The 25,461-nt window shown below is 38.8% G+C and overlaps 1 protein-coding gene across 3 annotated transcripts in view; it reads left to right on the top strand.

The window, feature by feature from the left end:
* CEP85L (centrosomal protein 85 like) overlaps positions 1 to 25,461 on the top strand; it is a 250,546-nt gene that overhangs the window by 125,375 nt on the left and 99,710 nt on the right. For all 3 annotated transcript variants that reach the window (XM_043963690.1, XM_043963688.1, XM_043963689.1), the window contains exon 3: positions 21,317 to 22,098. In XM_043963690.1, coding sequence (XP_043819625.1) covers positions 21,391 to 22,098 — 708 coding nt within the window. In that variant the 5' untranslated portion in view covers positions 21,317 to 21,390. The remainder of the gene's footprint in view (positions 1 to 21,316; positions 22,099 to 25,461) is intronic.

Genomic DNA, 25,461 nt, shown 5'->3' with positions numbered 1-25,461 from the left:
TTTAGCAGGTGGACATTATAAATAGTGTATGCAATGGGGAGAAGGAAAACAGGAAAATGTCCATTTAAGTCTGTAAGTCCTATATCAGATGGTTCTTGGGATGCTCTCTGGGTGTAGTTGTAAAGTGAAAGTCTTTCAGGTATGGATGCTGATGATCAACTAGGAAGTCTCAGCTGGAGAATTTCAGATATTGTTGTAAAGTCTCTCAGATGTTTTAGATACTGATAATCAGCTGGAAAGTTTCCTACAAAATTGATCTTAACACAACTTTAAATAGCTTTCACAATAACCAAATCAAACAATGAGAGTTCTCAAAAACATGTCTAAGGAACTTCAGAATCTTTTAGAGATTTTACAATTATTTTCCAGTTGTTACACATAAAACATAAAAACAAAAATGGAAACATTCTCTAAAACTTAATATTACTACACTCCCCCCTGTGGAGAATAATTTGAGAAGACAATTGTGGTATTAGTGGTAATTAATATGGTAATTAATGGTAATTAATGGTATTAATATGGTAATTAATGGTAATTAATGTGGTATTATTGTTTCATCACTTTTTGCATCATCTGCCTAATTATTCTCATGGCATTATGAGAAATTAAAGGAACTAATATAACTGATACCAGGTATCAAGGCCAAATCCAATATTGTATTTATCATGAGACCTGAGATAATCATGGGGTTACCATTAAAGAACAGAGGGGAAACTGAGTCAGGCTTAATTAGATGCATAGGATTGAGATGTCCATGACATCAGGCATATAGGAGGGTGAATCGAATGAGATGACATAGGCCAGCCACCTGTGCTATGTGGGGGGGAAATGAAACCAAGGCAATCCAACCTCAACTCTTGCTAATGGCTGTTCTCTTGGCCTTTTCCAAGGCAGTGCACTACCTGGATTTCATGTGTGTCTCCCCTTCTGTAACAGTTCAGTGCCTGCTCTTTTATGCATTCCTCTTTTGAATGGCTGGCATCTTGGCCAACTGGTATCTGGTAACTAAAAATGAAGGCAATTAATGTCTCATGGTAAGTTCCCATTTGATAACTGAGGATAATGATGACCGCAAAAAAAAAAATGTGAATTTTCCTTGACTCAGAATATAATATACAATTATGCAATAATTCCAAGTAATAACTTTTTTAAAAACTAAATATACAATTACCTTTGTGAAAAATCAGAACATATTTTTAGTACAAGTTAAAACATAATCTTAAAAGAATAAGAATCTTTATGAAAATAAGCACATACTATTAATTTTAAAATGTAGATGCAATAGCATTTAAAGAAACCCTTATGTAACATTTGAGCTGACATTTTTTTTTAAGCTTAGCAAAAATAATACTTCTAGAATTAATTTATACTTGCCATGGCAACGAATTTGCCAGGGAAATACATTATAGAATTTGATCAAATAATCAGTTGGAAAAACAAACAGTTTAGAATAGGGAGAATAATACTTCCAGAATTAAGATTGTATTATGAAATCAAAACCATCTCACATTGTTTCAAAAATGGAGAGATAGATGAATAGAACAAAATACACATGGAAGAATAAGAGAAAATGAAATTCAATGGTCCACATGTCCTGGTACTGGTTTTATGGGGGAGCAGTGGATCCAAGGGTTCTTCTCTCCAATTTTGATAGCAGTTGGAATTGTTATCAGTACCCAGAAAAGGGCCTTCCCAAGCTGTCTGAGTTCCACTAGTCTGCTGAAAATTTTTATATATACGCTGTCTCCTGATCTCAAATCATGTAAGGAGAAGTCCAAGGGGCCAGCTCCTGCCTCGTGGAGTTCACATAGCCTGGCTTGTAATTCCTGTATATAGGAAGCAACAAAGCTATTTCCCCCCACCAGTGATGTATATACTGGGGAAAAAGGTTTTGCTTGGATAGGAGGATGGCCAAACAGCATCTCATAAGGTGATATATGTAGTTCTCCTCTTGGCCTGCTGTGCAGATAGAACAGTACCTCTTCATCAAGCCTCTTCAAATGAGTTTCAGTGCATAACTTGCCAATCATGCTCTTTATTCATACATTCCGCCTGGCCTGAACTTTGTCGGTGGTAAGGTGTATGGAACTTTGGAGTTACTCCCAGGAAAGAGTAAATTTGGGATAAAACAGAATCAGTAAAATGTGTGCCTTTGTCAGAATCAATGAGGGCTGGTAGGCCAAAGCAAGGGGCTGTTTCTTTTCTTTTCTTTTCTTTTCTTTTCTTTTCTTTTCTTTTCTTTTCTTTTCTTTTCTTTTCTTTTCTTTTCTTTTCTTTTCTTTTCTTTTCTTTTCTTTTCTTTTCTTTTCCTCTCCTCTCCTCTCCTCTCCTCTCCTCTCCTCTCCTCTCCTCTCCTCTCCTCTCCTCTCCTCTCCTCTCCTCTCCTCTCCTCTCCTCTCCTCTCCTCTCCTCTCCTCTCCTCTCCTCTCCTCTCCTCTCCTCTCCTCTCCTCTCCTCTCCTCTTCTTTTCTTTTCTTTTCTTTTCCTTTCCTTCCTTTTTCTTTTCTTTTCTGCAGGACCATGGGGATTAAATGACTTGCCCAGGGTCACACAGCTAGTAAGTGTCAAGTGTCTGAGGCCGGATTTGAACTCAGGTCCTCCTGAATCCAGGGCTGGTGCTTTATCCACTGCACCACCTAGATGCCCCTGGGACTATTTCTTTTAGGAGAATTTTGGCAACAAATAGAGATGTGTCTCGGGAACATGGAAAAGCTTATACCCACTGAGTGAGTTGATCAACTATAACAAAACAAAACTTATAATATCCCACCTTAGGCATTGTGATATAATCAATTTGTAGATGCTCAAAAGGTGTATATGCTAAAGGATGTTCTCCTTAAGCTTTAACCTGGAAAGCATGTTGATTACAAGTCTGACAGACAGGACAAGAGGCACAAACCCTAGAAGCCACATTAGTAACTCCAGGTGCAATCTAAACCCTTTTTCCTGAGTCCCCAATTCCTTGTGTGCCAAAATAGCCTTTTCTGTGAATAGATAGGCATACCTGATGATAAAAGCGCCAGGGGGAGAAGCAGCTTCCCTTCTGGAGTCATCCAGACCCCGTTGATTTCTTTAGCCTTGAATTTCTTTTTCCACTTCTCTACTTCAGACTTATCATAAGTAAGAGAAATGGAAATGTCATCATCAGAAGAAAGATTAAATAAATGTTCAGGGACTTCCAAAGCAGCAAACTTAGCTGCAGCATCAGCTCATTCATTCCCTTTTGAAACAGGGTCACTTTTTCCAGTATGAGCAGGACAATGTGCAATAACTAAGGCAGATAGGAGATCTTTAATAAATTCTCCATTTGCAATAGCTTTGCCAGCAGAGGTTAAAAATCCTCTCTGCATCCATAACATTCCTACAGCATGGCAGATACTAAATGCATATTTGGAATCAGTGTAGATAGTAATAGTAGTAGCACTTTTTTCTCTGGCTAGAGAACAGATCTGTGTGAGAGACACAGGTTCAGCAGCCTGTGCACTAAGATGTAAAGGCAGAGAAGCTGCCCAGATAGTATCATAATCAGAAACTACAGTAGCACTAGCATAGCGGGTACCCTCACACATAAAAGATGAACTGTCAGTATAGAAGATAAAATCAGGTTTCTCTAAGGGTGTGTCAAAAAGATCATCACAAGGTTTCTCAGCTTTGTCAACTAGGGAGGTGCAGTCATGCAAAGGCTCCCCTGAGAGTGGTGGGTCAGGGAGCAGTGTTTCTGGGTTAAGGACTGGACAACGCTTTAAAGTGATTCTCTTATTTCCTAGCAGGGTTACTTCAGACCTAGTGAGCCTTCGATCAGAAAAAGCCTGTATCCTATGACACAGTAAGAGAGCCTCAACTTTGAGGGCACTGCACAATTAGAGGGTTACCTAAGACCAGATCAGAGGGTTTTTCTATGAAAAGGGCAATAGCTGCCACTTCCCTAAGGCAAGGTGGCACACCAGCAGCTACAGAACCAAATTGGGTAGGATAATAAGCTTTTGAGCGCTGGACAGGTCCTAATTTTTGAGTCAGGACCCCAGAAGCTACTCTTCTCTGTTCATGTACAAAAAGAGTAAAAGATTTACTGTAGTCTGGGAGTCAGTGCAGGTTCTGATAACAAGGCCCATTTTAATTTTGTTATAGCTGAAAGATGTTGGGAATCCAGCTGTAAAGGTTCTGGGACAGAATTTTTGGTTAGTGATGTAAGAGGCTTAGTAATTTCACCAAAAGAGGGTATCCATTGTCTACTGTAACAATTGGAATGACGCCACCTGCTGGATACTTACTGTAGAAGAGTTCTGCCCATGAAGCGAAGGTCTTTGAGGGCAAGACCAGGCTTCAGGAAGTGACGCGGACTAGTGGGAGGAGGAAGGAAGAGACGGGCGCTCGGTCTCGCTCTCTTTCCTCTGGACTCTGGTGGAGAGCGGAGCTAGAAATGTGCTCTCCCTTTAATAGATAGGAATCTAGGCCTTTTTCTCTCTCTTTACCAAATTCTTATTCTCCTTAATAAATGCTTAAAAGTCTAACTCTTGCTAAAGTTTATAATTTATTGGCGACCACTCATTAGATATTTTAGACAGTTTAGCTAGAATTTTAGCCTTAACAGATGGCTGACCACGAAGAGGAAAGCTAACCCTCAGTCTTCTTCTGATCTTCTGGTTGGGTAAGAAATTTCCCCTCCCTCTCCCTTTAACTGCTAAGTACTGGCGTACTGGCTGTGTTTTCCCTTTAAATTTTTTCGAATGGACCTTTTAAACTCCCTAATTAGCCTATTTTTGATTTTAGTCTGTTTAACCAGACAAATGGGAGATAAGATCATGTTAATGCTTTGTTTTTGTGGATTTTCTATTTTTCTTTTTCTTTTTGTTAAAAGAGCCAGCAACTTACTCACACAAGGAAATATCTCTCCCTCTCCCAACCATGCTTTTTCAGAGAAGCCTGAAGAGATTCCCGCAGCTTTTCCCAGTTCTAACAGTAATTGTTGCTTTAATTTTGCATGTCTGGAGGCAATGACCCACCCTCTGGAAGCTTTTAATCCCCTAGCACCTGGAGGCAAAGTGGGGGAAGAGGAATCCAGGCCTGAGTTCAAAATCAAGTCTGATTCAAATTGTGCTGGTCCCTCCCCTCCTCTACAGACCCCACCCTCTACTCCTCCCATGGCCAAGCCCATTGCTTCCCCTGCCTGGGAAGTCCAGAGATCTGATGCGCATGCTCAACTTTCTCTAACTACATTTGCAGCTTCAGGCTCAGCCCTTCCCCAGCCTGGCTGTGCTTCTGAGACAACCTTAGAAAGCCCTTTAAATTCCAGATATGCTCGTTTTGTTCATAATTTTGCTAACCTGCTTTTGTCTTTAATTAGTAATCTTATAAAGCATTTGTATGGTGAAAAGACTGACAGACAATATAGAGGGGTTAAAGAAGAAAAATTTAAGCTGTATAAGAATGACAATCATCAACATAGTTCAAGACTCTGCTTCTTTTGCCATGGAAGGGTATATATTGTACAGAAATGTAAAAGTAAGGGGCAAGGTATTGATATGAGTGTTGGGGATTTTAGATATCAGAATCAAATTGTTGTGCTTTAACTTGTATTTAAATATGTTCAGATTTTTCAAAAAAGTAATTGTATACTAAGTTAAAAAAGGGGTATCATTTGAAATTGTTGCATAATTATATATTGTGTTCTGAGTCAAGATGTATTCACATTTTTTGCAATCATTTATTATCCTCAATTTTGAAATCCATATGAGACTTGGATTATGGGAACTTATCATTTAAGACACTAATTACCTTTATTCTGAGTTATCAGATGCCAGTTGGCCAAGGTGCCATCCAATCACAAGAGGAATACATGCAAGAGCAGACACTGAACTGTCACATGAGGGGAGACATGCATGAAGTCAAGGTATGGCCGAGAGAACGGCTTTTGACAAATGTTGAGGTTGGATTCTCTTGGTTTAATATTTTATTTTATTTTTCCCCACAATATTGTACAGATGGCTGGAAGTATTGATCCTACCCATCTCACTTCTACACCTGGCTTCTATGCTCCCTCCTATATGCCTGATGCCATGGACCATCTCAATCCCATGCATCTGATTAAGTCTGACTCAGTTTCCTCCAATATGTTCGGTGGCATGGACGTATATTCCATCCACCTATTTTAAGCCTGGCATACTGTATGGGCAGTACATATTGCTCAAGTGTGGGAATGCTCATATCCCATCATTTCTCTGTTCTTTTATGGTAACCCCCATAATTATCTCAGGTGTCATGATAAATAACAGTGTTGAATTTGGCCTTGACATCTGTTACTAATTATATTAGATTTTAAAATTTCTCATAATGGCATGAGGATAATTAGGCAGATGATGCAAAAAGTGATGAAACAGATAAAAATTATTTTTAATAATTAATATTGCAGCAATTGTCTTCTCAATTACCCTCCATAAGGGGGGGACTATAGTAATATTATAATTTTAAAGAATGTTTCAATTTTTGTTTTATTATATGTTTCATGTGTAACAACTAAGATTCTGTATTCCCTTAGACATGTTTTTGAGAACTTTCATTGTTTGATTTTATTATTGACAAAGCTATTTTAAAGTTGTGTTAAGCTCAATTTTGTAGGAAATTTCCTGGCTGATTACCAGCATCCATACCTCAACCCCTGAAAAGACTTCCATTCCACGACTACACCTAGAGGACATCTGAGAAAAGACTTTCAGAGACTTTAAATGAACAGTTTTGATTTGTTTTTGTTGTTTTTTTTTCTCTTTCTGTTATAATATACACCATCTGTAACATGTATTCTCTGCAGAGGCCCTCCCTTTGCAAGACCAATGTCAAAGCGTCGGTTCATGAGGACAAAAAAAAAAAATCGCCCCTCTGGACAAAACTTTCCTCTCTTCCTTTTCTATATTGTTGTTCACATATTATTAGTTAGCAATAGTTATTATATTGTTTTTACTGTTCCGTCAAGGAAACATTTTGTTTCTTGAGGAACAACAGGGGGGACTGTAACAATTGGAATGACGCCACCTGCTGGATACTTACTGTAGAAGAGTTCTGCCCATGAAGCAAAGGTCTTTGAGGGCAAGACCAGGCTTCAGGAAGTGACGCGGACTAGTGGGAGGAGGAAGGAAGAGACGGGCGCTCGGTCTCGCTCTCTTTCCTCTGGACTCTGATGGAGAGCGGAGCTAGAAATGTGCTCTCCCTTTAATAGATAGGAATCTAGGCCTTTTTCTCTCTCTTTACCAAATTCTTATTCTCCTTAATAAATGCTTAAAAGTCTAACTCTTGCTAAAGTTTATAATTTATTGGCGACCACTCATTAGATATTTTAGACAGTTTAGCTAGAATTTTAACCCTTAACACTGCAATATCCAGGTCCTCACAGAATAGCCCTTAGCTGCTTCTTAGTAGAGGGAGCAGAGAGTTATTGAATTGTCTGGACATGCTTAGGAGAGATGGACCACATTCCAGTGGCCAAAACAAAACCCAAATATTCCACCTGAGGTAGACGCCATTGTACTTCAGACTTAGAGACCTTATGGGAGCTCTAGTAATAGGTGTTAATGTCTTCCTGGCAAATATCAGCATTAGGTGCAGCCAGCAGTAAGTCATCTATATATTGGACCAAAGTGGAACCTTTAAAGGTAATGGAGGCTAAATCCTGTTGCAAAATTTGAGAGAATAATGTGGGACTGTCAACAAACCCCTCTGGGAGTCTGGTCCAAGTTCACTGTCTATTCTTCCAGGTAAAGGCAAACAAGTATTGGGAATCCTGATGTACTGGTATTGAAAAGAAAGCAGAGCATAGATCTACCGCTGTGATGCATGTTGCTTCACATGGGATTGAGGAAATGATAGTAGTAGGGTTGGGTACTATCAAATATCTAGGTATAATATAGGAATTAATTGCTCACAGATCTTGTACAAAATGGTAAACAGGCTTGCCGTCTGGCCCAGGCTTGGGCTTCTTAACTGGCAAAATAGGGCTATTGCATGGGGAATAAGGACATGGAACAATTATGCCTTGGTTTGTCAAAGCCTCAATTATAGAAGAAATTCCCTCAATGGTTTCTCTAGATAAGGGATATTGTGGAATGGATGGTGCTGGGCCACCTTTGGTCTTAATGATAATAGGCACAGCAGATTTAAGGAGACCTATGTCAGTAGAGGAGGAAGCCCATAGGGACTCAGGGATATCAGAAGGGATTTTAAATGTATTCTCCATTGTTTGAGTGTCTGAGATCAAAATTGGCAGTAAGTAGACAGTATCCTCTGGCAATTCCAGGGAGATGCCACCATCTGGAGAACAAGATATGGTTCCTCTAAGTTTACAAAGGAGGTCACAACCTAATAGGTTTGTAGGAGAGTTGGGCATAAGTAGGAATGAATGTTCTACTGTTAATGGGCCCAGATTCACTATGTGAGGGGTTAATTTTGCAACCGATTGGGCTTTTCCTGAAACACCAACTATATTTAGAGATCCAATAGATGTACATTCAGGGTCAAATTTGCTTACTAGGACTGATCTTGAGGCTCCTGTATCTAATAAACCATCATAATAAGAATCTCCAACCGTAAGGGTTACATGGGGTTCCTTACTTTGGGGAGGGGAATGGACTGGCTAAAAATTTCAGGGTCTGGAAAGGTAAAGTCTTCAGATTCAACCATCCTTTTCCCTCTCTTACACCATCAATCCTCTATATCTCTCTGATCTGTACCCCTTTGAAAGAGCCTGTAACTGTTTTCATTCTGCTCACCAATATCTCTCTGAAAGGGTCTGTTTTGCCTCTGTCTGTCTGTACCCCCCTGAAAAGATCTATCTCTTTTGGTTCTGCCTCTGTACTCCTCTGTGAGAAACTATGTCTGTTTTGTTTCTGTTCCCTTTGCATAGTCCTAGAGTACCGCATTATGTGCCCTTGTCTATTGCAGTAATAGCAAAATCTAGGGGGTTGATAGCGATACTAGGATTGATAGTGATTCTCAACTGCCCAGCCTTGCTGCCTTGTTGTTTCCTGTACTGGAGCTAAAATGCCCTGTCTGTTCCTTTCTTCCCTCTCATTTTCTTCATAAATATATGTTGCTATTTCTTTAAGTCTATCAGGACTCAAGGTCCTGTCTTTCAAAATATTTCCATATTTCTGGTAATTACTGGTATATAAAATGAGAACAGATAACATGGGCATTTCTAGTATCTAATGGGTCTAGTCTAGCATATTGCCTGGCATGCTTACACAGTCTGTCATAGAATCTGTTAGGTCTTTCATTAGGTTCCTGAACTGTATCTATAAATTTTTGCCAGTTATCAGTCTTTCTAGCACAGGATTCCATTGCCTTCAACAATTTTTCTCTTGCTTCCTTCAACACACCAAAATGCTCAGGGATATTGGAGTCCCAGTCAGGGTCTTCTAAAGGCCACCTAATAGCAACTTTTCCTGATGTTTCTAAGGAATTCGCTGTGGCTATTATATCAGATTTTTCCACTGGGGATAATATCGTTTCCATGAGATCAGTAACATCATTTCAAGTGGTCTGATATCCTCTGAAAATTGCCCTAAACTGGCTGATAACTGTTGTGGGATCCTCGTCAAATTGAGGAATTTCTCATTTCCATAAACTTAACTCTTTGGGGCCAAAAGGTATATAGCTCCTCAGTTTCACTATAATATCCTTTTTATCTTGGGTGGGGATCTCTTGAAGGGGAAGAATTTTTATCTTCTCTGTCTCCTCTACAGATGAATTTCCTCTTTTTTTTCCCTTTTTTATTTCTGTGGGTGGTGTTTTAGCCTGAGAGACAGGCTTGTAGTCAAGCTTGGACTTGGATTCCCCCTCTTTTCCCCCCTTTTTGGTCAATTTCTAACTTGCTACATTCCAGAGTTTCCAATAATTTAAATCTTTGGGGGAATCAAAGTGCAGGATCATTTGAAGATTTTTCAGTGTTAAGTAGTCAAAAGATCCATTCTCTAACCATTTATTTTCCAGTAAGCTAAAATATTTTTTATGCCACATAAAACACAATTTGATAAGCCTTGCTTTTTTCATGTCTGGCTCAGTTGGTAGCTTATGAGAGAGTCCCATGCTGTGATTATTTTCTCTGGGGGGGACCCCTGTATTATATGGTTTTTCTTAGTGTTCTTGATCTATAGTATTATCAGCCCCCTTTTTGTAATTCAAAAATTTCCTCACTATAACACAAAGAAAAGTAAGAATAAAAATAAAAACAGGACTAGAATATTCAAATTCATAAGGACCAAGCGTAAGCATGATTTCAATCCTGGCCTGGATGAATAACCAGGAAAAAAACCTCAAGAGGCTAAGATCCATTGGATAAAGTAAAGAGAGAGATATGTGGAAATAGGAGGCTAAAATTAGAAAAAGGGCACTTAGGAGATACTTAGATACTTAGCAGCTAACTTGGAATTTAAAGGGAGAGCACATAGAAAATAGGGGAAAATTTCTTATCCAACTGGAAGACCAGAAGATTGAGGGGTTCAGCATTCTCCTTTGTGGTCCCAAACTGTGATGCTTAAAAAATCTGTGATGTCTAAAACTCTAATGAGTGATGGACTTAAATTATAAATGTATAGCACCAATATTTGGGCATTAAGTATTTATTAAAGTATATTAGGGGTTAGTAAAGAGAACACATGGAGAACGAAAGAAAAGACCCTCAATTCCTACACTTTCAGCTGCTCCTCTCCTCACCTCCAGTGGAAAGACTGATCCCTGTTCTCTTGTTCTTTGGAGCAGAAGCTCTCTTTGGGCCACCCAGGTGAGGTCCCTACACACACAGCTCCAAGCTAATTGGCTGGTAGTAGTTTGGACACTAGTCATGTGCTTTCTCCTCAGGGTGGAGCTGCCCTGTTCTCAATGTCACAGGAGTAAATGATATAGTATGGGGAACATATGGATAGAGAAGAAGAGGGCTGAGTAGAAAACCTAAGGATTAGAAATTAGGGAATATATAAAAATTAGGAGAGTGGTTGATGTATCCAAAGTTAAGGAAGGAGGGTAGAATGGAAGGAGTTCAGTTGTAAAGAATTGTTATTTGAGGTTTTTATGACCCCATCTTTTCGCTAGAATTTAAAAAAACCTGTGCAAGCGCACTGGCCTGGGGCTCAGGTGCAGCGCCTCCGCAAACAGCACGGTGCTCCACCCACTGGTTGTAGCCGTCGTCATGGTGCTGGCACCTCACGTCATCACCACTCGCCAGTGCCTACAGGGGTTGGCAAAATTATAATGACTGGAAGCCCAGTGAGGGCAGTCATGTGACTGTCAGTCAGGGCTGCCATCCAATTGGCTTGGGACTATGTGTGGTCAGCCTGGGGTCTGCTGGGAAGAAGAAGGGAGGAGACTTGCCATTCTAGCTTGAAGTTGGAAGGCGACAGGACACAGCTGTGTGTGTTCTCAGCTGATTCCCTGGGTGGTAGTGTTTATTCAGGTTGTATCATTTTCCTTCCCCCATTTTATTTCCTTTCCCTTAATTCTACTGATTTTGCTTGTGTTTTTTAAGTTCGTTCTTGTTAATAAATCCTGTTCTGTTTTTGAGGGAGGCTGTCGGTCTCCTTCCTTGCCCCAATATTGCGGCAAGCCTCATAGCTAACACTCCCTTATTAAAAATTAGTCCCTACACAATTAGCAGTACAAAGTGCTGAAGAAGGGTGAGGATTGAAAAAAGACCATTTGGTATGGCGTTTAGGTCATTGATGATTACTTTTGAGAACAGTTTTAGTGGAGTGGTGAGGACAGAAGCCTGAGTGCTTGAAGTAAAAAATGAAGGTAGTTGGGGTGAACTTGTATTAAAAGTTATCAACCACACTTTTTATATAATCAAATTTTACTTCCATGAAGTCCTACTTTAAAATAACATCTGGTATTGGGGTAAAAAATCTAATATAGGTTTTCAAAAGCTGTGCCAGTTGAGTGGAAATTAGGAAAAGTCCTACATAGGGGACTTTTTGGAATATGAGCATGACAATGAGCTCTTGTATCTTATTTCTAATGTACTGCTTAGCTGAATTTGGAAGGAGCATTAGCAGGTTGGTTTGAAGCTTTGGAATCTTCAATGCTCAAAGTCCATCTACTAAATTATAAAGGAGTGTTGTCAGGGTGGTAATACCTCTTTTAATCAAGTTTCAGCTCCTTGAAATATCACAAGTGTTAAACATAAGGAAATTTATGTGCTTCTCTTAACTGTCAACCAGAAATCACAACTTCATGAAACATAATTAAGCCAGCTTCCCACTCTTCACACTTTTTAAAAGCAGTGACATTTTTCTTAGGCGTCTTGAAAATATTTTCCCTGTAATTTTTTTTTCTAGTATACTCTTATTTGTAACACTCAAGATAATAACAGGTATTGTTGTTGTTGTTTTAGTTGTATTAGACTCTTTGTGACTCCATTTGGGGTTTTCTTGATAAGGAAACTAGCGTGGTTTGCCATTTTCTTTCTCATTTTACAGATGAGGAACTGGAGGCAAACAGGGTGACCTGCCCAAGTAAAGTGTCTGAGATCACATTTTATCTTTGGAAGAGATGAGTCTTCCTGACTCCAGACTCTGCACTCTACCCACTGTGCTGTCTAGCTGCTCTAATGTCCAGTATAGTTAAGGTTAAATAAATTGTTTTAAAAGCAATGTAGAAGGTTTGTTCCTTTATTTTATTAAACTCTTCCCACCTCCCTGCAACTTCTAATTGTGACTTGTGAATTTTTCTGACAAATTAAAAGTTTGCCCTGCTTTTTAAATACATGTGATTTTTAGATTTATAACATTTCCAAGGTTATTAGACTATCTACACATATACCTCTTAGGTTTATGTAAAAATCTAAATACTGGTTGTAGTGTAGGTTATAAAGTTGAGATTCTCAGAATGATTTTTTTTTACTTTTTTATTTTTATTTTCGGTGAGGCAATTGGGGTTAAGTGACTTGCCTAGGGTCACACAGCTCGTAAGTGTAAAGTGTCTGAGGCCGGATTTGAACTCAGGTCCTCCTGACTCCAGGGCCAGTGCTTTTATCCACTGCGCCACCTAGCTGCCCCCTCAGAATGATTTCTTAATCTAAACAGTGTTTATTGAAAGCAAAATTTCTTAACCTGGGGTCCATGAATTAGTTTAAAAAAATATTTTGATGAGCATTTAAATATAGTTTCCTTTTTCTTTTTTTTTCTTTTTTTTGGGTGAGGCAGTTGGGGTTAAGTGACTTGCTCAGGGTCACACAGCTAGTAAGTGTCAAGTGACTGAGGCTGGATTTGAACTCAGGTCCTCCGGACTCCAGGGCTGGTGCTCTATCCACTGCGCCACCTAGCTAACCCTCCTTTGTAATCTTATTTATGCATTTTATCTTATGTATGTAAAAACATTATTTTGAGAAGGGGTTTACTATACTGCCAAAAAAATGGATACTTAGGAGGTACTTAGGTACTTTGAATTTTTAAAGGGACAGACACATAAAATAAGTGAAAATAGGAGGAATGTACAAAAATAAAATTTCTTACTCAAATTCCTTTGCAGTGAAGATCAGAAGATTGAGGGGTTCAGCACCCTACTTCGTGGTCACCAACTGTGACATTTAAAATTAAATGTGTGGTTGCCTTATTTCTGTCCTAAGTGTAGGGAAAACTAGCTAGGGTTTACTTATAAATTAGAAGCTTTTAGCACCAATTTTTGGGCATTAAGCATTTATTAAAGCATAGTAAAGAGAGAACATGTGGGAGTTCAGAAAGTTAAGAAACCTATCTACCCTAGAGGAGAGAAAAGAGTTAAGCCCAGCCTGCTTCTTCTCCCAAGTCCTCTGCCACCAAGAGCCTGTTCCTGACTCTCTGAGTCCCAAGGAGAGGTGGTCTTTCCACCCTTCTTCAAGCTAACTGGCTAGCATCACCCCAATCCATTGGTTCACTGGACTTGAGGGTGGTCCCATGTTGAGGTCAGAGTCCACAGCTTCTGAGAACAATACCTTCTTGAGGGGCAGACACATGTGGCTTCAATTGAATTAACTTTAAGTAACTTAATCAGCAGAGTCAGTCAGTCTCACTCAATCCAATCAATCTGGGGCCTTTGGGCATTGGTAAAGCCCATTATTTTGTTACAGAGGTCCTTGATGCAAAAAAGGTTAAAAACTTGTTTTAAAGGGTTAATTCTCCCCTCCCCTCAATAGATTTTTGTGATTGGGGTGGTGTATTAAGGAGAAACTTGGGTCTAATAGCAGGCAATGGCAAATAGTCCTCAGCTACATCCTTCTCTTCTCCATGCTGTGGCATATTGAAGCTTAAAGGTAGTTAGCTGAGGTATGATTAGGTGGAGGTGATACAATTCATTTCAGCACTAAAGGGAGAGACTGAGGGACTTCTTATGAGGAGTTTGCTTAGAGAATAGAAGCTTTGACAGATCTTGAGGGGGCTCCTTTGTGTGTCAGTCCTGAGTAGGGATGAGGCTGACTAACAAGAGTCGAAAATAAGTTGATTTGATCCAGGCCCAGAAGTGGATGACAGTTCCAGCTGCAGATGGCAGCAGTACAGTAGAAAAGTAGCCTTAGTGTTAGATGATAGCTAGAGCAGATGGTAGAGCAGCTTCAGAGAGCCAGCTCTGTAGGGAGAGTGGGACAGGAGTGAGGCATAGTTCCCTAGAGTTAGACTGGAGACCAAGTATCTTTTAGGAGTGTTTCAGTTGTGATTCCCACCTAGGAGCTTGCATTGCTACCTGATCCTTCTACCAGCAACTTTGGAATCTGGGGGAGATGATATCCTTTTTGTAAATGGTAGTGGAATGGGGTTATCCAAATAGGAGTTTTGATAATTGATTTATAGTTCTTTGTTGTTGTTGTTGATTTTTTTTTGACAATATACCGGATCTAGGAGTTTGAGCTGCACTTGCATAAACATGATTACCCAGAACCCTCCCCAGTGACCCTGAGGGTAAAAAGGAGTTTTAGAGCTGTGTGGGCTCCCAACCTACATTTTTATTGGAATCATTATTGAAGCAGGACTAACGCTGGACTTTGAATAAGGAAATGTGAGCTCCAATTCTAACTTGAAAAGGTGTATGACAGGAAGTCACTTTTGAGTCTCAATTATCAGCACTTAATAACCTCTGGAAAATTCCCATATGTCCTGTGGTTGTTTTAGGAATAAAGGAGGCATTCTTTATCCACATCTCTAGCCAATCCTGCTTACCACTTCAAGAGTGAGCTTATAACCAGTAGATTTAGTTTTATAACTCCTGTTCAGAAGTCTTAAGCGGTTCTAGCTTTTTAGCTTTATTTCATAGTAGACTTTTCTGTGAACTGTGTGTTTCATTCAGATTGGACTATTCCATTCCACAAATGTACATTGGCACTTTTTTTGGCTTCTCTGTCTTTTATTCATACTGGTCCTTAGGCTTGGAATGCCCCTTTCTTATCACCTCCACATTCTCTTCCCCTATGCCCAATCTTCTCTATTGAATTCCTACGTGTCCTTCAAAGCTGGTTCATTTGTCATCTTCTTTATGTTTATTATTCAGTACTGTATACAAGAACTAACTGTATTTTTTTCTTAGCTATCCATTAGTTTGTAGTAATTGTATATTTGTCTTATGTGAGTTAAGATCAAGTACGTGTATCTTTAATGGTAGAGATTATCTTGACTAAATTTGTATCTCCTTCAGCAGCTTTTGCACAGTGGTCTGTTCTAGTTAATTTACCCAAATGTTCTACCCAAATGTTTAATCAATATTTGGTTTTTCAACCTATTGAATTTTTGTAGATTTATTAGGGAAACAATTTATGGAAAGCTATTTTTAAAATTCCCTTCTATTCCCCTGTAATTTCCAAATCAACATATATAAATGCTCTTTTTTGAGTGTTGCTCTAATTCCATTTCTTTTTTTTTTAAAGGTTAATTATGAGGTCTCTCTGAGAAAGGGCAGGTATGAAATCTATAAGTTCTTTCCAGAATCTTAAAAACTAAAGAGAAAGGTGTATGGATTTTAAAGTGTGCCAGTGCCAGGTCAGTGGTACTGTAAATTGTTTCATGATAGATGGTGTGGTGAAATAGAGAAAATGCTGGACACAGAGTCAGAAAGATCAGTCAGCTCTGAAGTCATCTTCAACTCTGATACTTGATGATGGAAACAGTCCTTTGACATCCCTGAGTCTGTTTTTTGATTTATAAAATGGGGCTAATAATACTTTTCAGGGTTATTGTGAAACTGAAAATAAATATTGCATGCAAAATGCTTTGCAAACTTTAAAACACTTTGTAAATGTTATTTGTAATTTAGACTTTTGCTTTCTTTAAAGATTAAAACTTGGAAAATGACATAAAGGTGATAAATTTCAGTAGGGAGAGTAAAAAGGAAGCCAAGGGAAGTCAGTAATCTGAGGGAAGAGAGAGAGAGTTCTAGGTATTGGGGATAGCCAGGGAAAATACGTGGAGTCAAGCGATGATTTGTCTTGTTTGTGGAATAGCAAGGCCAGCGCCACTTTATCAGAGTCCCTGTAGGGGTAGTAAGGTATAAGAAGATTAAAAAACATGGGAGGGGTAGGTTATGAAGGATTTCGAATGTCAGAGTATTTTGTATTTTACTCATGGAGGCAGTAGGATGGTGACATGATTTGACCTACCCTTCAGGAAATCATGTTAGTGAGGATGGATTGGAGTGAGGAAAGACTTGAAGCAAGCAGCCACAACAGCAGGCTATTGCAGTAATCAAGGTGTGAGGTGATGGGGACCAGTATTAGAGGAGTGGCAGTGTCGGAGGAGAGAAGGGAAGGTATTCAAGAGACATTGTGGAAATGAAATCAGTAGGCTTTGGTCATAGATTGTATATGGGGCTTGAGAGAGAGTGAGGAATCTAGGATGACTCTCAGGTTGTGAGCTTTGAGGGACTGGGAGGATGGGATATCGTCCTCTACAATGTAACAGTAGGGGAGGTAGGAAGGGTTTACAGAAAAAATGAGTTCTATTTTTGACATTGCATTCAAGATGTTTATTTGACATCTGGTCTGAGATGTTTGAGTGGAGATCCGCAGAGAGTCTGGAGTAGCATAGGTAGACTTGAGAATCATCAGTATAGACATGGTAATTAAAGTTACAAGCACTGATAGATCACCAAGTGAAGTACTGTAGAGGGAAATGAGGCCCAGGACAGTTAGAGGGCATCATCTGGAAGAGGATCAAAGTATTGGTAACAAGACAAGGTAAGTTAGAAATTTTAACTCAAGACACATTTGACCTCAAGACTAGGAATGTGACTGTTGCTTAGAATATAATATGACTCTGGAAGAATGTGGAGAAAAAGGGTGTGGAGAAAATACTGGGGTGAGAGTAGCATCATGTGCCCCTAATAGGATGCTATGGAGCTAGAAAGTGATAGCTTCCTGGGAATGTACTACAGCTATCCCTTTCACATCCTGGGGGTTAGGAGCATGGCACCCCCACGATCTGGGAAATCCATGTAAAATTTTTTGTCCCTTCTTGGTAGCAGAGAAGTGTAAATTTTTTCTTTTTCTTTTATGGGTTGTTAGAGTACCTTATTGTAAAATTTGGGTTAAGTATTTGGTCATAGGCTCTGTGTCGTCTGCTGGCCTTTGTGCCTTGTTTGTGGCTTCTTCAACCCCCTTCACACCCCCCTTTCCCATTTAATTTCGCCAACCCATGGTCTGTTGAAATCATGATGGGAAAGCTGGGATGTAGAAGGGGTAACTGTATATACCACCTGGACAGAAATTTGGGTAACATCAAAAGCCTGGCACAGAAGGGTTTGCACACGCACACGCACACGCACACGCACAACTATATGCTATATAATTATTATATTTCCTTCCCAGACCAACAAAATAAGGTTCAGAATAAGTTTCATTTTATTTTTAACTCTACTTTTTGAAGGATGAGGTTATTATTCAAGTGAAGAAATTCTTATTTGCTCTGCTTTTGGAACAGAGTTCCAGTAGATGTCTAGGTAATGGAAGTTACATACATACATACATACACACAGTATAATGATGTGAACCATAGGAGGAAGTAAAATTTGTATGTTAGGAGAGGAAACCCATAGTCTGAAATCATGGCTTTTAGGAGAGCAGATGAGAAAAGGTTTAGGAAAAATATAACTAGTATGCTATGGGCTAAATATCTGTTGAAAGCTGACATCAGCTCTTGATTTCATAATATTTTCTTCATAGGGAGTTAGGTGGTATAGCAGAGAGTGCTGAATCTATATTCAGGAAGTATGAGATTAAATATGGCCCCAGATACTTTCTAGGTATGTGAGCCTGAAAAAGTCACTTAAGTTCTGGCTTCCTCAATTTTCTTATCTGTAAAATGGGATTAATGATAACACACCTATCTCCCAGTACTGTTGTGAAATTAAAATAAGATAATACTGTAAAGTGCTTTGTAAACCTTAAAGTACCATATAAATGCGCGCTATTATTATTAAATATGTATGTATGTATGTATGCATGCATGCACATATGTTGAGGACATCAGCTCAAGAATTCTGGGAAGCTCTCAAGAATGAAAATTTGAAAACAAAATATTTCTTATGAGAAGTAAAAAAAGGAAATTTAAGATATGAAAGTGTGGATACAGAGGAACTCACCAACTAACTGATATATGTCAGGCTCCATATTGAGTATTATCATAGGTTCTGACTATCACATTTTAGGATGGCTATTAAGAAATTGGATAGCTTTCAGTAGAGATCATGTCATTTGAGGATCTAATTAGGAACTGGAATGATCTGGTTAATAGGTAATGCACTTCTTTAAATATGTAAAAATACCTGGACAAAAAGCAGCGTTCTGAACAATTAGCTGGAATTGTGTTTAAGAATAAACTTATATGTCCTTAAAAATCTCCCTGTCTCTGCCCTGGATGTAGTTTGTACACTCTTTTCAGTTTTTGTCTGTATTTTGTCTCTGAGAGGTTGGGATTAGCCATCTTTTCATCTCTTGACAACTCCTGATCTATATTTCTATAGATTATTATTAGCCTACAGTGAGACTACCTTAATGCTGGCTGTAATTAGAGAGGAAGGTCAGCTGGTAGGTGGCACAGTTGATAGATAGAGCTCTGGCCCTGGAGTTAAGAAGACCTGAGTTCAAATCTCACCTCACACACTTACTAGCTGTGTGACCCTGGGCAAGTCATTTAACCCCAATTTCCTTAAACATCTGGGGCCATCTCCAGTCATCCTGATATATATCTTGCCACTGGACCCAGATGGCTCTAGAGGGGAGCATGAGGTTAGTGACTTTGTGTATAGCCCTCCCTTACTTAAATCTTAAACCCTTAAATCTTAAATCTCACTTAAACCCTTTTCTATACACTGAACCTAGTCCTCATTTTCTAACAATTCTTCATCCATCCTGGACTTTTGTTGATTATTTTTCAGGTGAGATTTTTTTTTTTTTGGTAGGACAATGAGGGTTAAGTGACTTGCCCAGGGTCATACAGCTAGTAAGTGTCAAGTGTCTGAGGCTGAATTTGAACTCAGGTCCTCCTGAATCCAGGGCAGGTGCTTTATCCACTGTGCCACCTGGCTGCCCCTCTTTTGTTGATTATTTTTAAAGAAGCAACTCATTTAAAAAAAAAAAACCTGAAAACTTGCCTGTTTTAAGACTTCAAGTGCAGAACTTGTTTTGTTTTCACTTTTCCTTTCTCCCTTTCTTCACCTCCCTTTCTTGTTGAAAGCCTCTCTCAAGCTGTACCATCCTGTGACAGGTAATTTTGTTCTCTTACCAGGGATGCTAATTTAAAAGTTAAAAAGATATGGACTCTTTATGACTCTAAGTATGTCATATAACTTCTTGCGATCAGTTCTAAAATCTGTTAAATTATATTGATATTTGCCCAACTTAAGGATGCTATAATGAGTATGTAATATAAAACAGTGAATTATTATTTTTTTTAAAGTGAGGCAATTGGGGTTAAGTGACTTGCCCAGGGTCACACAGCTAGTAAGTGTTAAGTGTTTAAGACTGGATTTGAACTCAGGTACTCCTGACTGCAGGGCCGGTGCTCTATTCACTGCGCCACCTAGCTGCTCAAAACAGTGAATTCTTATGAAAAAAGCTTTATAATTAAAATACATTCTGCAGTAGTAAATTCAGGTGATTGGTATTTGGTTTGTTTAATTATTTGAGATAAAGTAATTGTTCAGAGGTTCATTTTTGTATAAACCTATTTTCTTAATTATCTGTGAAGTTCTCTTTGTAGTCCTGGCATGAAACATGGAAGATTGCTTAATTCTACTCTTAAAAGCTTTGAAATTTGGAAACCCTAGAATTGACTCTCATGGCAAATATGGGCCTTGTACAGTTAACACTCACACAGTACTGAAATCTGATTTTTTTGGTGAGAAAAACACTTTGGTGATTGGCAGACTAAATTTCCTTGAAAAAGATTTTATTATTACCTAAATATTTTTCATCTTTTCTTTAAATGGGGGTGAGAGTACATTGGTATTCTCTAAACAGGGGTAAGAATAGCATTGTGCACTCCTCTTTGGGGGAGTGCTAGAAAGTAATCAGGAGAATGTACTATGTACAACCTGGATGGAAAACAGAAAAGGAACAGAATTTCCCTGTGTTCCTTGATGTTCCCATTTTTAATAGTTCATGGTGGGTCAAATATCAGTATATCTGACTTTTAAAAAAAATAATCCTGATAGGAGGACAAGACCCAGGAAAGTCGCTAAGGTAGAATTGCTTATTTCAATTTGTTTTGCATGTCTATACCATCAGTGTCGATACATGTTTTTTTGAGGTGCCCTAGATATTTGGTATTATATTGGGTCAGCAATTTTATAACTATGAAACAATATTCTTCCATGATCTAAGATATCATTGGAATAATTGCTTCCACTGAGGCATAGTGGTACCCTTCTGTATCATGAGAAATTATAGGTTAAAACAAAATTTTACCCTATTGCCAAACTTTTGTGAATGAGCTTCTCTGAGTTTTATCAAGGCTAGTTCCATAGGGGTTAGGAAATCTGTTACTGGTTCCATTCTTGTTCTGTTTGGCAGGCTGTTCTAGAACTTGACCTCTGTTGATAAAGCTTTCAAGTGCCCAGGGTCACACGTCTCTTATAGTACAGTTTGGTGTGAATAGCATTTGACAGTAATTTTAACTTAGTTCAGTTTTATAGAAAGAATTAAAAAAACCCACATCCAACCCATCACTTAAGGTGTAATTACTCTTGCTCATAGGAGACAAATAAGTTGTGTTAGGAAAAACAACCCACTTTTATGTCTTTCTCAACAGTATTTCCTTCATTTTTTTTAAAAAGTGAGATTTGACTTATAGTTGATTTCATCATAAATTTCTTTTTTCAGATCATTCTACTTCAAGTGGTACATCATCATTCAAGCCCAGCCGCTCACTGGTTACAGTTCCCACCGCCCATGTGATGCCGTCTCATTCCAGTTCTTCAGTTTCCAAACACAGGGAAGCACTGGCATCTGATGGGTCAAAATGGAGTACAGGTTTCATACGGACAATAGGAAACCGAAATCGAGGAGAATTGGACTCTTCACTTGACATGAAGGACATACGACCTATACGAAAATGGTCATCTTTGTCTAAACTTAACCTCCCAGATAACTGTAGTCAAGATGGCAGTGTTAGATCTGAGGAATCGAGGAGTAGTTTGGATAAGTCAGAGAGAGACAGGGCTTTAATAGCACAACTAAGGGCAAATGGTCCCAGCTGCTTACATGATAGTATGGAGATGCTTCAACTAGAGGATAAGGAAATGAGCAAAATCCGGTCTTCAACTCTGGATTGTAAATACAAATTTGAGAGCTGCAGCAAAGAAGACTTGGGAATCTCTCCTGCTCATAGGAGACATGCCTTAGACAAGACATACAGTGCCTTACCTGAAAGCAAGTCCTCTATAACAAGTTCAGAGCCTTATGAACAAAAATATCTAATGTTGGGCCAGCAGGCTGTGGGTGGAATTCCTATTCAGCCGGCTGTTAGAACTCAAATGTGGCTTACGGATCAATTACATGCAAATCCTCCTGATTGTAGGCCTATTGATGAAGCTTTTACTTTAGCTCCCTGGCAACAGCAGCACCTTGAAGAATTCAGACAAGGGAGTGAGCCGCCTATGCAGGTAAACATGAAAATCTGGTGTTTGGTTCCCTCAAGTGGATGCTGTGTGTTATAACAACAGAACCCTTGTTAAATGTTACATTTTCTTTTAACCCACAGTCCTACTTACCTAGTTACTGAAGTGGTTATTCTTAGCTTTTGACAGATAAAGTTGTTAACTGTATTGAAATTAAAGAAAACATTGTAATTAAATAACAATGATTTCCTGAAACATTAGTTACAGGCTAAATTGCATTATTATTCTCTTGTTCAAAAAGGCAAAGGAATATGTAATACATTTTAGACATCTAAAAGGTTTGGTGCTTAGGAGAATATCTCACTGAGAGGTGGAAGAAATCTAAGATTATTTGGTCCTGTTCCTTGATTTCACAAATGTGGTCACCTGAAGCCCAAGTGATTTCCCCAAAGTAACTTAAATGACTGAATTTTGATTTGAACCCAGGTCTGCTGATTCCAGATCCAGTTCCCCCCCCCATTACTCTTCCTTCTCTCTAACCTCCCTCCCCCCCTCCTCCCGCCAATCTTCTCATAACCACTTCTTAAAATCCCAAACTTCATTCACAGTTCAGCTCAGAAGCCACCTTCAGTAATCTGTCTGCCCTATTTCTCCTCCCTACCCCCCAGCCAGCTCCAACTTGTCCCAAGTCATTAGTGTTCTCTGTCTTCAAACATAGCTTTATATTTTATTTTCTGAGTATATATTTTAATCCTTCATAAGACCATAAACATTTTTAGTTCTGTAGTCAGGAAAACTCACTTATATGAATTGACTTGTGTATGGTACATGATTGCAGGAACTCAGGCTCTGATAGATCAGCTAGAACAAATCTAAGACTTGAACTTCAGTTGACTTGTGCAGAACGAGCACTCAAATATTTCTTGTTTAATTGAAATATATCTACTCATTGCTGTACGTATAAAATATGTTCCTGAAAAACTCTGTAAGGCAAGAATTTAGATATCAGACAGATTGAGATCCACCAGTGGGCACTTTTAGTGTCCTCTTAGCACATTTTACCAGGAAACAAGGTGGGGGTTGGGAAGCAGTTACCCTAGATTTCCATTTGCTGCTCCCAGAAAGGTCAACCTTTGGGGAAAGAGTGTGCCTTTTTGCAGTTTGTTCTGACTGGGAGACGGGGCACTTCTCTAATGCTGAAAAGTTAGTCTTTATATTGAAAATTAAGTTCCTTGTGGACAGATGATAATAATTGTAAATAGGGATTGTTTGATTAATTTGTATCCCTATCCCCTAGCACATGGTAATACATATTTGTTGATCGCACCATAAAACACATTTGGCGCATTTGTTGAGTGTTGGGATTTATATTTTGACATTGAATACGTTTTATATTCCTATGTGTCTAGAATGTAATGGCAGTTATGTGTGGTGCAAAAAAGTGCTAGGTCTGGACTCAGGAAGACTCATTTTACTAAGATCAAATCTAGCCTCAGGCTAAGTGACCCTGGGCAAGTCATTTAAATGTTTGCTTCTGTTTCCTCATCTGTAAAATGATCTAGAGAAGGACCTGGCAAACCATTCCAGTAGCTTTGCCAAGAAAACCCCAAATCAGGTCACCAAAAGTTAGACATGACTGAAAAATAAAAATGAATTAAACAACAAAAAGATTAATAATAATAATAATAAATAATAGCTAGTATTTTTATAGCACCTACCGTGTACCAGGCATTCTAAGTTTTTTACAAGATCCTCACAACAACCTTGGAATGTAGGTGCTATTATCTCCATTTTAAAGATGAGGAAACTGAGGCAAACAGGCTAAGTGGTTATGCCCGTGGTCACACAGCTAGTAAGTATCTGTGACCAAATTTGAACTCTGGCCTTCCTGACTTTAGGCAGGTCTCTCCAGCTGTATTTACAGTGCCACCTAGCTGCCTCAAGGAAGCCTATATTTAGATCTGGTTGAACTACTTGGAGAGGATATGGTCCAACCTTCTTATTGTACAGATAGGGAAACTGAAGCACAGAGATGTAAAATGATAGAGATACTCAGTCGGGACGAGTTAGTTTCTCTTGACTCTAAACCCAGCACTCTTTCCTCTCTACTATATCAATACCTTTTAAAATGAATAACTATTAGATCAGTGTCCTCTGCTGCTGATAAAGGTGAAAATTTATGTTCTCCATTAAGCTAAAGAACATTTAATATATTTTTTTTCATTAATTTTTTGAAAATAAAAATTTCATCATTTCAGTTAGAGTTTTTGACAAGATCTTTAATATTTCCTTAGATGGTATTTTAAGTTCTGACCTTTTACAGTGATTTGGATACTATTCTATTTAATTTTATGCTCTTATTGTTGTCTTTTAAAATAACTACCTGGTTCAGTGGTTGATTCATGAATATTTTAGTTTTCATCCAGGATGGCAGAATCAGGTGATCCAGACAACTGTGCATTCCAGGAAGTCAGTTTTTGTTGGTGCTTTTCTTGTAGTCAGGACTATAGATAGATATAGATAGGCTTGATAATAAAATGGCCACCTGGACTTTTTGTTTCCAGGGTGTCAAGGAAAAGTTTAGGGAATGCTTTAAGTGCCACTTATACCTCTTTAGTGCTCCCAAATCAGTTTTATAATGGCATAGGTTAGAGAGAAAAAGTGGTAGTTAAAAAGAAAGAAACCTTGAAATTTAAAATTTAATTCCTCTCTAGATTCTAATCTGCTACCATATCTTTGTCTTGAGGTGATCACTCACATTTAACATTGATCAGTGGCTAAGCTAGGCTTTCTGGATCCTAGCTTCTTAGGTAGGACCCCCATCCCCCTCCCCGTATGGGGTCACATGACTCATTGCCTGGCCGGGGTGGGGGGTGGACTTGAAAAATTTGGCAACAGTAAAAGGTTAGATATACCTATATACCTGGGGTCACGGAAAATCTTTCTTGTGCGAAAAAGGGGTCGTGAGTGGAAGAAGTTGAAAAAGTCCTGCTCTATACTTATTAACATTTAGATTGATGGAGAGAAATAGGGGATTTGCAGATGACCAAAAAGTAATGTTGGCAGTCAGGATTTCCTTTCAAGTTTCATTTTTGGTCACCCTTAGCAACTGTGATTCCAAAGAGGGACTAGGCAGTTGCTGTGTTCATAATTAGCTCATTGCATGAATATTTAGAGTATGCATCGAGTGACAACAAACTCCTTACTTGAGCTCATTACAATTCCCACTCTTACCATCACCTTCATTCTCCAAGGAGATTGATTGGTGTTCATTTAAAAAGGTATTATTAACACAGGTTTTACCAGCTATTAGCCTGTTGTTCATCCCAGAATCTACTTTCCATGTCAGTTAATCCTGTTGCTTACAATTCCTGCTTGTGAGGGGGAGGGACCCTTTTTATCCCCTTT

Source organism: Dromiciops gliroides, chromosome 4 (assembly GCF_019393635.1).
Source record: "Dromiciops gliroides isolate mDroGli1 chromosome 4, mDroGli1.pri, whole genome shotgun sequence".
In the NCBI taxonomy this organism is placed as follows: Eukaryota; Metazoa; Chordata; class Mammalia; order Microbiotheria; family Microbiotheriidae; genus Dromiciops; species Dromiciops gliroides.
Note: the sequence above shows the minus strand (reverse complement) of the source record. Positions and strands in the feature narration are given on the sequence as shown.